We start from the raw sequence: 12,186 nt of genomic DNA, 5'->3' as shown, positions 1-12,186 counted from the left end.
AAACTAACTGCAGAAAGAGAAGCTAGGAGAGTTGAAGAAACCAATAGCTGCTCAGATTCTACAGGAGCTGGACTAGTAGTAAGAAATGTCAGTCATGAGAATAAATCAGATTCCAACAGAATCTAGCAGGGGAACTGTGAGACAGAGCTTGATGACCCATCTATTATTATTCAAGTCCAAATTTAATATAAAAACAATAAACATTTAGACTTCTCAAATCTAGACTGGATGTTAGATGAGAAATTAAAGGGCAACTAAGAGGTGAGACTGAGAAGCAATGAGTTGTGCTTCATTGTGTGTCTGTGTTTATTTTATTTTTAAAGGAATTCAGCTTAAAGTACCTTGTGTATGTGTGTTATGACCAATATGAAAGCTTTGACCATTTATAAATACATGAGCCAGACTAGCCTTAGCCAAATGTGAAGAACTATCAGGACCATTAGCTTTAATTTAAGGAAAGGAAAATAAATGTTTAGAAAATTGGAACCAATTCTTGCTTTCAGTATTAAAAGAAAAATTGCAAGGAAGTGAATGTTTCTAGTTCATTTATTTTGCATACTAGAGAAATGAGGAAGAGTAAGGCCTCAATTATTTGTCCTCTAATGTGGACTTTATCCAAAATGCCTGGAGGGGCCGGGTGCGGTGGCTCACACTTGCAATCTCAGCACTTTGGGAGGCCAAGGTGGGTGGATCACCTGAGGTCAGGAGTTCAAGACCAGCCTGACCAACATGGTGAAACCCTGTCTCCACTAAAAATACAAAAATTAGCCAGGCTTAGTGGTGGCTGCCTATAATCCCAGCTACTCGGGAGGCTGAGGCAGGAGAATCACTTGAATCTGGGAGGCGGACGTTGCAGTCAGCTGAGATTGCGCCCCTGCACTCCAGCCTGGGCGACACAGCAAGAATCCATCTCAAAAAAATAAAATAATTAAAAAAGTACATGGAGGTCCATTATAAATAAGCCTTACCTGTACACTAAGGTGGGTTGGGAGGGCCTCTCCTGGGTAACACTATGTACTAGCCATTTGTATGAGTTGTATATTGCTGGACCTTCAGATGAAACATTCAGGCAAGTAGTACACATGAAACATTCAACTGTTTCCTTGACAAATCCCTACCTTAGGTCAGTCTTTTCTATACTCAAAGAAACAAATGAAGCTTTTAACAATGTATGAAATGTTTTCCAAATTCCTATGTCATTCAAAAACAGTGGCCATAACATGCACATGTTAGAGGAGAATGCATTTAATGTATCCCGCCTTGTCCAGAGCGTATGCCAAGGTAAGAGCTTGGTTCACATTACCTCACCCACATCAAGGCCCCAGTGGGTAAGCAAAATGCCCTTTAGCACAAAAGTGCAGAGCGAGTCTTCATTTTTGCATAATACTGCATTGTTTAATTCAAGCATTATTCCCCCAAGAAAACAAGCACTGAGCATCTTGGCATACAAAGGCATATACTGACAGATCGAATTTGCTCTTTTGGAATTAAAAAGTTGGATGGAGCTCAGAACTCCTGTTCTCTGAAGGGCATGAAAGTGCAGGTAGGTGTGACATGCATGAGGCAAAGATGTCATTGATAAGACAAGTGATCGTTTCCTTGAGTGCATATCTTTGGCTCATACCATTCCACAACCCAGTACTCTAGTAATCTTAAAAACAAGCAAATGTGTAGCTTTCCCACCTTGTCTAACGCTTATGGGATAAAGAAGAAAAGCCAAGTTACCTTTCGCATCTGAGCCAACAATCCTTCAAACTCCTTCAGGTTTAGTGTCGTTCCACTGTAGGATGTGCAGCTGTTTGCTGCTTTTCCCAGCCAGTAAATGGTAACTAATACCTGTGGAACAAAATGCACAAGAGCAGATTTTTCCCTCAAGAATGACGTTTAAACTAAGGAGTCAATAATGCACCACTACAGAAAGGCAGGAAGGAAAGAGCTGATTTACATCGATTTTAAAAAACCACCACCCATGAGGTATCCATTAAATGTAAAATCACTTTAATAAGAACCCAATGCCATGTCAGTCAACACAAACATGGTTGAGTAGTTAAAACGACTCCAGTGTTAGGGAAAGTTAGGTAGTGAGGAAATGGTCTCTAAGACAGCAAGAAGGAAAAATGAATCCACCAACATTATCTTTTATGTAGTAAAGATTTCACAATTAGTCAGCAAAATTTTTCAAAAATGCTTTGGAATCTTTATCCAGAGAAGCAATGAAAGAGACTGTCAATTCCTTTTGAGAAAGGTGCTTTTGAAGGCCCATTATTTCTACTTGTGGGCACAGAGGTTCTGCTAAGGCCAATGGCAGGAAAAAAAATAAAATCCCAAACAAGTGATAAAGGTTAATTAGTGGTTCCCAGCAGAGGATCAACATAATATATCTAATTAAAGTCAAAAGAAAGCAGTGTCATGAAGAATATGATCTGCAGATACCTAGCTTTGGGGTATAGTTAGATTCCCATTAATCTGAGATGGGAAATTTTGAGCCTTGACAAGGCTTGCTACCAATTAAACAACCTTGGATATTTAAGAATGTCTATGAGTATTCAATGGTCTGAAGCTACGGTCCCAAGTTAATTTTGTTCTGTATTTCCAAAGAAATTGTCCACAAAAGCAAATCCTCTTTACATTCACTTCCCATGAAACCCAGCAGAGTCAGCTGGAGATGAGCTCCTTCACACTGAATTACAGGTATCTGAGGCCCATGTAGAAGCTAAGATGAGTATTTTCTTTTCACACTCTGTCTTATCGCTTTAGCCAGTCTGGGAAGTACTTACTGTGCCTCCTTCTACTTGGTAGGCCAGAAAATGTTTCGGACAACGTGGTATAGTTACATGAGTCCAGCTGGCGACAGACCCAAAATATGGTTATGTGCACTGATGCTAAGAGGTGATTCTGTTTTCTACCTCTGTGGGAAAATTTTACTTCATGAATCCCTCGAAACTTCCAGAACATCCTTTTGAACTGATTGCTTACAAATAAATTTCCAGAGATTCAAATGTCAGGACATTAACTAGGACCATAAAATAACTAATGTGTGCTGAGAGTATGAGGCTATCTTAAAAGGTATAACGGGGGAATGGAAAATAGACTGTTGTGTTTTAGGTTAAAGGTTTTCTGATTTGTTTAAAATTTTATGATGAAAAATGGCGTATACCTCTAGTTTTATAAAGGAGGAAAAAGAAGATAAGAATGAAAATGCCAATCAAATATAATAGCACCTAGGGAAACTTTTTTAAAAAGAGGCTTCAGCCAATTTTAAAATTTTAGATGCAGAATGTGACTTCTTTCATTCCTCAATCTAAACTGAAAATAAAACAGCACTAACATACTTGCCTTTTGAAAATAAGATCTACAAAAAGTTCACTTGGGCAAGTACTAATAAAAGTGCAAAAGATTAAAAGGAGAACCAAATACATAGAGTATAGGCCCATGGCAGTCAACACTATTCATATTGTGCAGATCTTACCCTACAACAATTTGCCAAACTGCTTAATTTAATAATCCCATCTGTGCCTACAAATGGAAAGGGGCTAATGTTAGTATTGAGCCTGATCATTTTGTGTTTAAGAAACTGAATCATAAACAGAGTACAAGTTTTCACTTGTTTATTTCTGGATTGAGCACTTATCTAAATAAAGAGAACCACCACCACCCCAGCCCAACACATATACAATTTACTATTTTTATTTCTATCATGGTCATTAACTATTCTATGAAATACACATATACTTTTTTCTAAGGACTTTTTCCAGCAAGGCATATGAGAAACATTGAATTAGCTAAATTTTACACTTGAACCATCAAAGATACAAGTTTGGAAGTTAAAACACTTACATTTTTCAGCTTCCTACTATAATCAAGGCTCCTAGTCAAGGAAAGGGAAAAGAAAATATTGTCAGAATAGCAGATTCTAAATTGTGACCTTCCTTAAATGCCATTAAGATGTACTTGAAGCTAACATATATAATGAAATCAGAAGAATGTATTATTTTTTAAGGCTTAAGTTTTGTGATTTCGGGCACTGAATAAAATTACTTAGGAAACAAAATGTAGAAGGACAAGGTGGGATTAAAGTTCCACAGTACGCTATAAAAAGATGATGCTTTATAATTTCTGGAAATAGAAAAAGTCCGATCAGAACTGGGACTATTCATAGTTGTGTTCTCAAAGATTAACCACTGAAGATTCTGCCTTGATTATAGACCGCTGTCAAACTGAAATCCGACTGCACTTCCAAAATCTTCATGCAAGTATTTTTAACACAGGTCTAAAACCTTATTTAATTAGACAGACCTGAAAATATGTGTACAAGAAGCAATCCTATCCAAATATTTGTTCTTTTCTGCTCTGGACATAAATTAGCATTGGGAATAAGCCATAAGCACGAAAATATGCCTGTTATGTTCAAATATACACACATGCATGCTCAAATATGCACCCATGTTTACTCTCTAACTATAAACAAAAAAGCTACTTCGAAATATTCATACAATGAAATATGAGTTCCTGCAAAATTATTTCAAAGTTTTTTTAACACGTCAACAAATAAACACTAGAAAAAACAAACTGCACTTCTTTTTTCCCCAGTAACTTTGGTGAGGGGGAAGGGACTGTAAGACTATCATATAAACCAGTCAAGAATTCCTGAAAGTATTTAGACCCTGATTACTTCATTGCAGCATACACTCACCTAAAGTACATATTAATGAATAAGTGGACCATTTTAAGTCCATTGAAATTTGAAGAAATAGAAAACAAGTAGTATACCATGGAAATAAACCCATCAACAAGGACGTAGATTGAAAGAAGCATTAGTCCAGTTTGGATTTGATTTAAAAAATGTTTTCATGTTTCTGTTTTTTTTTTTTTATTATACTTTAAGTTTTAGGGTACATGTGCACATTGTGCAGGTTAGTTACATATGTATACATGTGCCATGCTGGTGCGCTGCATCCACTAACTCGTCATCTAGCATTAGGTATATCTCCCAATGCTATCCCTCCCCTCTCCCCACCACATGTTTCTGTTTTTAATAGGAAAAAAAATGGGATGTCCTTATCTGCTTGGATATCTGCTAGGGTTTGTTGTTGTTGTTGTTGTTTTGAGACTGAGCCTCACTCTGTCACCCGGCTGGAGTGTAGTGGTGTGATCTCATTTCACTGCAACCTACACCTCCCAGGTTCAAGCGATTCTCCTTCCTCAGCCTCCCGAATAGCTGGGACTACAGGCACGTGCCACCACGACCAGCTAATTTTTGTATTTTTAGTAGAAATGGGGTTTCAGCATGTTGGTCTCCATCTCCTGACCTCGTGATCTGCCCGCCTTGGCCTCCCAATCTGCTAGGGCTTTTAATTTAAGAAAGAAACCAGATTTTTAAAAATCTATAAAAGATTTGAAACTTTTATGGAAAACAAATTAAGAATAGGGAACATAAAGCTTTTTCTGCATTGATGATAAAAGTTCACTAAGACTGTAACCCAGTGCTAAAAATTATGCTTGGTACATAGTAGAAGCTCACAAAATATTTGTTGAATGACTCCCACCTATTATGTGGAAATACTTCCAAATTTTGACAGAGACACTCGGGAGCAATCCAGAGCCTGCGTATGTTTCATCCAGTTGCTTTGATTCCTTGGAATAATACTTGCTGTGTGCCTGTCTACATTACACTTTCATTTCCCATCAAGGTTGTCTGGCATCCATTACAGGTAGAGTTCACTAAATTACACACGCAGTAATCACTTGCAGGCTTTTCCTCTTTTTTTTTTTTTTTTGGTCTACTCAAGTTTCTTCTAAAAGAAAACACACACACACACACACCACAAAAGAAAAACTGCCTATCATGAAAGCTAAATGAAAGAGTATTTTCTGAAACAAAACTTCCAGAAAACCATCCAAAGCTCTTCTGTGGGATCTATCCCTATACCTTACTGCTTCTGCTAGTAATTGGTGGCAATGGGGTGCTCCTCTCTGTGTCTACAGATGTCCTGCTCAACTCTTAGAGGGACAACAGAGAAATATAGCAGTTCTACTTTAACTACCTTAGTTTACAAAATCTGCATATGTTACAAGCATTCCCTGCACAGTGCCAAATTAAACCAGCATCACTTATCAAAAATACATGAAATCCGATAGTTTATTCCATACTCTACTCCTTACTAAAACCAGAAACAACTTTCTACGTACTGCAAGTGAATTTATAGCATCATTTTAAGATAAAATTCTTTATGTTCTTTGAAATACTCATACAGTAAAATGTTTTTTCTCTATAATGATTCTGAGTTCAACATCCTACCCTGCTTGTGGACTGCCACGCCCACCACACGTCCTTACACATTATCCTTCAACCACACCAGTTAGTTTTCTTTCTTTTAAACATGAAGCTTGTCGTTCCTCTTCCCCTGACTTTGTACCTGCTCTTTCTCTGTCCTGAATGCCCCACAGATCTTCCCACAGCCTGTTCTTCCTTCCTATTTGTGTCTCAGCCCCCAGTTAGTGCTCAGCTGAAATGCCAGCACTTCAGAGAAGCCACCCTCAACCAACTCCGGACTGGCCACTGTCTTTTGCTTATCACTCCATTTTATTTTCTTCTCAGCACTTATCACTTCCTGCAATGATCTTCTTTGTTTACTTCTTTGCTTCTCGTTTCTTGACACTGGATTGTAAACTCCACATGAGCAGAAGACCTTGGCTATCTGAGTTCATTCTATTTCTCTAGTGATGAAAAGTATCTAACACACAGAAGCTGCTCAGCAAACATTTGTTGAATGAATGAATGAAAAATGCCAGGGTCATGGGGGAATGTGATGGCAAAGTATTGCCTAAAGAAAATAAGAGTACCCAAGTGAAGGAAACATTAAAAAGAAAATGAGGAGAAGAAATATAAAAGGAGAGATAGATGGAAAGACAGGATTAAAAAGGGAGGGAAGGCAGAAGGAAGAAAACAAGATGGAACAACCAACAGGAAAACAAAAAGATGGTACAGTAACTAAGAAGGGACTATATCCATGTGTCACTTGCCTAAGTGACATTTTCCCCTTTAGATTTCTTTCCACACCTTGATTTAAATCTCTTTTTTTTTTACAAGTCAGTTGTTCCATCTTCCCATATCTGCACTGAGCAAGCTTGACCCAGAATCATACCAGATGGAATATTCCATCCAGTTTCAATTTTTAGATGAATACATGGGGCCTGCTGAAGAAGGGAGCTTAACCAGGGCTTCAGATCTAGTGAGCAGCAGACCTAGGGCTGGATCCTCATTTTCCTGATGCCCAGTTTTTTGTAGATAAGCAATAAAGGTGATACGAGTTTTGAATTTTTAAAACCAATCAGGCTCAGAATTCTGGTTTAGTAACATACCGATTTAAAGTGGCTCTAAAAAAAAATGAATGCAGCTGCAGACACTTGCAAAGTGACCTTTTCTTCACCCTCCAAGCAATGTGTGTGTGACTAATTATTACCTACGAAGCTGCACAGTTACTATTGTTTCTGGTCACTTGCCACCCGGGTGAAACTATGAATGGGAGATGAGGCAGAACCTAAAACAATTTCCTAAAGTGAACAATGGTTTATGGAGGATAGATTTAAGTACAATAATAAATGGGGCATGTGATGACCAAGATGAGGTTTAGTGCAGTTTCCATATTCAAATATCCTGATTTTTATTCTGTTATTTTTTTGCTTAGCTAAAATTTTTCCAAGAGAAGTTTTAAAGAATGGCATATTGACAACAGAAAAGTACTTTTAGATAATAGATCACTACTAACTCTCCCATATTCCCAGTCATGAATCACAAAATCCAATATAAACCCCAAATTTTATTTTATCCAGTAGTTCTCATTTTTTTACTATTTTTCCTCATCCTTTTTAAAAAATAAAAAATCAAGCAAATAGTATAAAATCAAATGTATAAAAATCAAGCAAATATAGTGTAAAAATCAAGCAAATAGTATAAAATCAAGCAAATGGTATAAAATTAACAGCTCTGAATTTTGGCTTCTCTCCCTTTTCTGTTCCTTCATGATAAAATGACTCCAAAAACAATCAAAAGAAGAAAAGTTACCAATTCACAGACCCTATCTATGTAACTATGTTTATTATTCAGGCATATCCATGTCAAACATTGTTTGGCTAAAGTGGAAAATGTTTTATATGAAATCAGTAGGATCTAAAGAACTTCTAAACTACAGGAAAGTTATCTCTGCCATCTCATACCCTGGTCACAAGCTATTTCTTTACACAAAGTACATTGCTGTCTCTTTTATTGTGACATTCTGCTCAAAGAATTATTTGGCCCAAACAGGGCTCATTAAGTAGATATAGTCAAAGTGCTAATGATTCATCTTCAAAGAACTTGATCACTGACACATATGAGAAGACAGTTACAAATGTAAATGAAGAAGCAAGTTCTCCATAATCTAATGCTTTCTTTGCATAACAGAGTTCAGATCTGTTTACCTTCCAAGAGCCTACTCAAATGTTCAATTGGTGCCAATAAAAGTTTTTTGTCTAACACACTGATTCTGTGCCTATTTCTTTCTTGCCTCTCTGTTAATCTTTACTTAACATTTTTTTCCTCTTCAAAATTCAAACTCTATATGCAAGAATTTTGTATTCAAAAAATGATGTTTGATCAGAATGAAAGCTATGCACAGAGGGAAGGTCAATGTGAGTTGTTTTGAAAGTTGATTTTTACCTTCACATTTTTATTTTATTAAGCATAACCAATTCTCTGTCTCTTAGAACTTACAACATCATCACAAAATTGCAAATCAAACTATAAAGGAGTTTCCCTTAAACATAAATCACGCTTTACTTACTTGACTGTTACTCTGTTGGATGTATCCTGGAGGTCACTCGGGTCAAAAAGTTGAGATTCTTTAAGGCCGAGCTCTTTACAACCTCTCAAGAATAAGATAATATTGTCCTAGAAGGAAAAAAAGAAATATAAGTCTATATTATCTTAGATTGTCTTTATGAACCAGCCCCTCCCAAGTTGCTGTAGGGATACTGGTCACTAAGGCAGCTATGGTCAGGTCTAAATCATAGCTTGCGTAACAAATCATACTTTGTTAGGAAATGCCAGATAAACAGACACTTCAAACCTCCAAACCCACAACCATGCCAGATTCATTTTTTCCCGTTAGCTTGACAGATTTGTATAAAACTGCAAGTAAAATGCCATTAAAAAGGAAAACTTAGCATTGTTAGGGGGAACTGTACTCAAAAACAGGTATTCCTTATTGCTTCTTTGTCCATGTCTTGTTGCCTAGAATCTGGTTGAAATTGATTTCTTTTCTTTTCTTTCTTTTTTTTAAAAAAAGGTTTTTCATCTTTAGCAAGTTTTTCTTCTTAATTGATCTTCTAAAATATATTCTTTAGATGTATTTTACATCCTTTAGGGATTTTGACTAGTAATACCTCTTTGTGGATTATAAACTGAGTTAAATGCAAGAAAAAAAAATCTAGACTTAATCGAAATGAGAAAAAAGGACAGGGAAAGCTTTTAAAATACTAATGCAAAAGACTGTCAAGAAAGTGAAATTTTCTCTAGCAGATACAAATTTACTTTGAATTGGCAGGCACCATTGACAATTAAGGAGGGGACTGTCTTCATCTATTTTAAGTCATTAAGTACAAACAAATGCTTCTGAAAGGGATTGCAAATTGTGGGTCATCCTTTTGGAACTCCAGGTTATTAGTCAAGAAGTTTACCAGCTACAATTCTCTAACTGTCCTCTTCCTAAAAGACTTTTGAAGGTGTTAACTGACCCCATCAGTTAGTGAAAACTACAGGTTAGGGAATGTCGGCTCCAGAAGCCAGACTGATGTGAATCCATCTGAATGCTGTGAGAAAGATGCTACAAAAATCTGAAATGATGGTGGTGATTACAGAATCACATATTCACCCACGTGCAATTCAACTTAGTGAACAGAGAATATTTCCAGTTACCCAGTTTGCAGTCAGGATTCTAAGATAAATCCCAAGAATCCTGCTCCCAATGTACACACCTCTTCTTGAGTGCAAGTGAAATCTGTGAATATGATGGGCTATAACTCTGTGATATGTCACTAGCAAGTTGACTTGGAGTTAATCAAAAGAAAGATTATCTGATTGGGCCTGACCTAATCAGGGAAACTCTTAGAAGGTGAGGTCAGAATACATGCTGGCCATGAATTCTATAGCTGCAAGGAGATGAATTCTGTTAACAACCACATGAGCTTGGAAAGAGCTTGGAAGATGTTCAGACAGGATCTCAGCCCACACTAACACTTTAGTTTCAGTCCTGCAGGACCCTGAGCTAAAAATCCAGTTACACCATGTCCAGACTGCTGACATTCAGAAAATGAGAGATAACCAATTGGTGTTAAAGACATTAGGTTTTATGCAGTAATAAAAAAATTAATACATCCAGGCTCAAAATAACAACAAGAACAATAGCAATAAGTTGCTAACCTTTCTATAGCTCTTATTATTCACCATGCATTATTCCAAGAACTTTACATATATTCACTCATTTAATTCCTGTACAACTTTATGAAAAATTTTGACAGATGAGTGATCTAAGGCACAGAACAATTAAGCAAATTGTCCAAGATCACACAGCCCCCAAAGGATGGAGGTGCAAAACAACATGTCTTATATGAGGAACTGAAGCATAAAATCTGAGGCCAGCACCAAAGGAAGATGAGGCTATGCAGGTAGAGGCTGATCATAGACGCCTTGAAGGCCATGGAAGACAAGTTGCAGAATGTCACAGGGCGGCTATATCTGAGAAGTGAAAACCCAGATCTATGGTGGAAGGAGATTGTTGCAGGTGGGGTTGGGGGGAGGTAGACGGTGTGAAGGAAGTACTAAAAAGGAAGAAGATGGGAGACAGGAAGAACAATGACGAGTTACTACAACTTTATTTTCCCCCAATGAGGGTGGCTTCATCCCAGGATGTTTTCTTTCTGGGTAAAGCCTAGGTCTTTTTTCAGCAGGCAAGAGATGCCATTGTTCACAAGACCTCTTGGAGGCTGACAGTGAGCTAGCTGCTCAGACAAAGTCTGAAGTCACCTACACCCTCACCTGTTTCTCCTTCAGTTACTTTCCACATTTTTAAATTATCAAATGTAAGAGTTCCCTCCCATCCCCTGAGTTTTGCAGTTTTCCACTTTCTTGGCCATATATGTTTCATTGATTGACACTGTCCTAGGTAGAAAAGAAAGGGAAAGAAAGCAAGGATTGAAAAAAGTGGTGATACAGAGTCCTTTTTAAAGGACCCAGATTTTCTAGTTGTGCATTGATCATCCTGTCACTGAATTTAAATATAACATCTTTCTTTCCAAAACACTTATTTTGTCCCAATATTTCAGTTACTTGAAATAAATCATTTTCAATCCTTTTTTCTAGTTAACTTTGTTATCACACAGACATATCAGTTTATCACTGATTTTAGCTATGCAAACCATGCCAGTCTTACTTGCTTCTAGACTTGTCTTTACTCAGTACTCAGACTTCCAATTTGGGTCACATCATTTTCCAGAGACAGCAAAATCTTCTCCCTGGAATTTTGCTTTTCTTATTGCCAGTGGAAGAAGTACATGTGGATGTTCATTTGGTACGTTTACATGTAAATGATCGGTTAGAAAAATGGTAGAAAAAGAAGGAATAAAAGTCACATACTTTACTATTATTGGAATATTTATGAGCACGTATGGAGATAAAAATTAGTACAATAAAGTATTGCTGAAAAGTGGAAAAATACTTTGTCAATATGAGAATCAAAGCTTGCTGGTGAACTTTTTTTTTTTTTTTTTTTTTTGAGATGGAGTCTCACTCTGTCACCCAGGCTGGAGTGCAGTGTGCAATCTCGGCTCACTTCAGCCTCCACCTCCTAGGTTCAAGAGATTCTCCTGCCTCAGCCTCCTGAGTAGCTGGGACCACAGGCATGAGCCACCATGCCTGCCTAATTTCTGTATTTTTAGTAGAGATGAAGTTTCACCATGTTGGCCAGGCTGGTCTCGAGCTCAAGTGATCTGCCCACCTTGGCCCTGCAACGTGCTGGGATTACAGGCATGAGCCACCATGACCAGTTGATGAACTCTTTTTTAAAAGGCTTTAAAAAATTTACTCATTATTCTTAAGAAAATAGGTTAAAGATTAGTGAAGGCTGTAGATATCAGACCATTATGGTGAAT

The 12,186-nt window shown here is 37.3% G+C and overlaps 1 protein-coding gene across 8 annotated transcripts in view; it reads right to left on the bottom strand.

Annotated features, from left to right (window-relative positions):
* Window positions 1–12,186, bottom strand: part of LIMCH1 (LIM and calponin homology domains 1) — a 339,607-nt gene that overhangs the window by 92,328 nt on the left and 235,093 nt on the right. For all 8 annotated transcript variants that reach the window (XM_019025483.4, XM_055385614.2, XM_055385618.2 and 5 more), the window contains exons 4-6: window positions 8,823–8,929; window positions 3,838–3,868; window positions 1,726–1,836 (exon numbers count right to left, since the gene is read on the bottom strand). In XM_019025483.4, coding sequence (XP_018881028.4) covers window positions 1,726–1,836; window positions 3,838–3,868; window positions 8,823–8,929 — 249 coding nt within the window. The remainder of the gene's footprint in view (window positions 1–1,725; window positions 1,837–3,837; window positions 3,869–8,822; window positions 8,930–12,186) is intronic.

This window comes from Gorilla gorilla, chromosome 3 (genome assembly GCF_029281585.2).
Source record: "Gorilla gorilla gorilla isolate KB3781 chromosome 3, NHGRI_mGorGor1-v2.1_pri, whole genome shotgun sequence".
In the NCBI taxonomy this organism is placed as follows: domain Eukaryota; kingdom Metazoa; phylum Chordata; class Mammalia; order Primates; family Hominidae; genus Gorilla; species Gorilla gorilla.
Note: the sequence above shows the minus strand (reverse complement) of the source record. Positions and strands in the feature narration are given on the sequence as shown.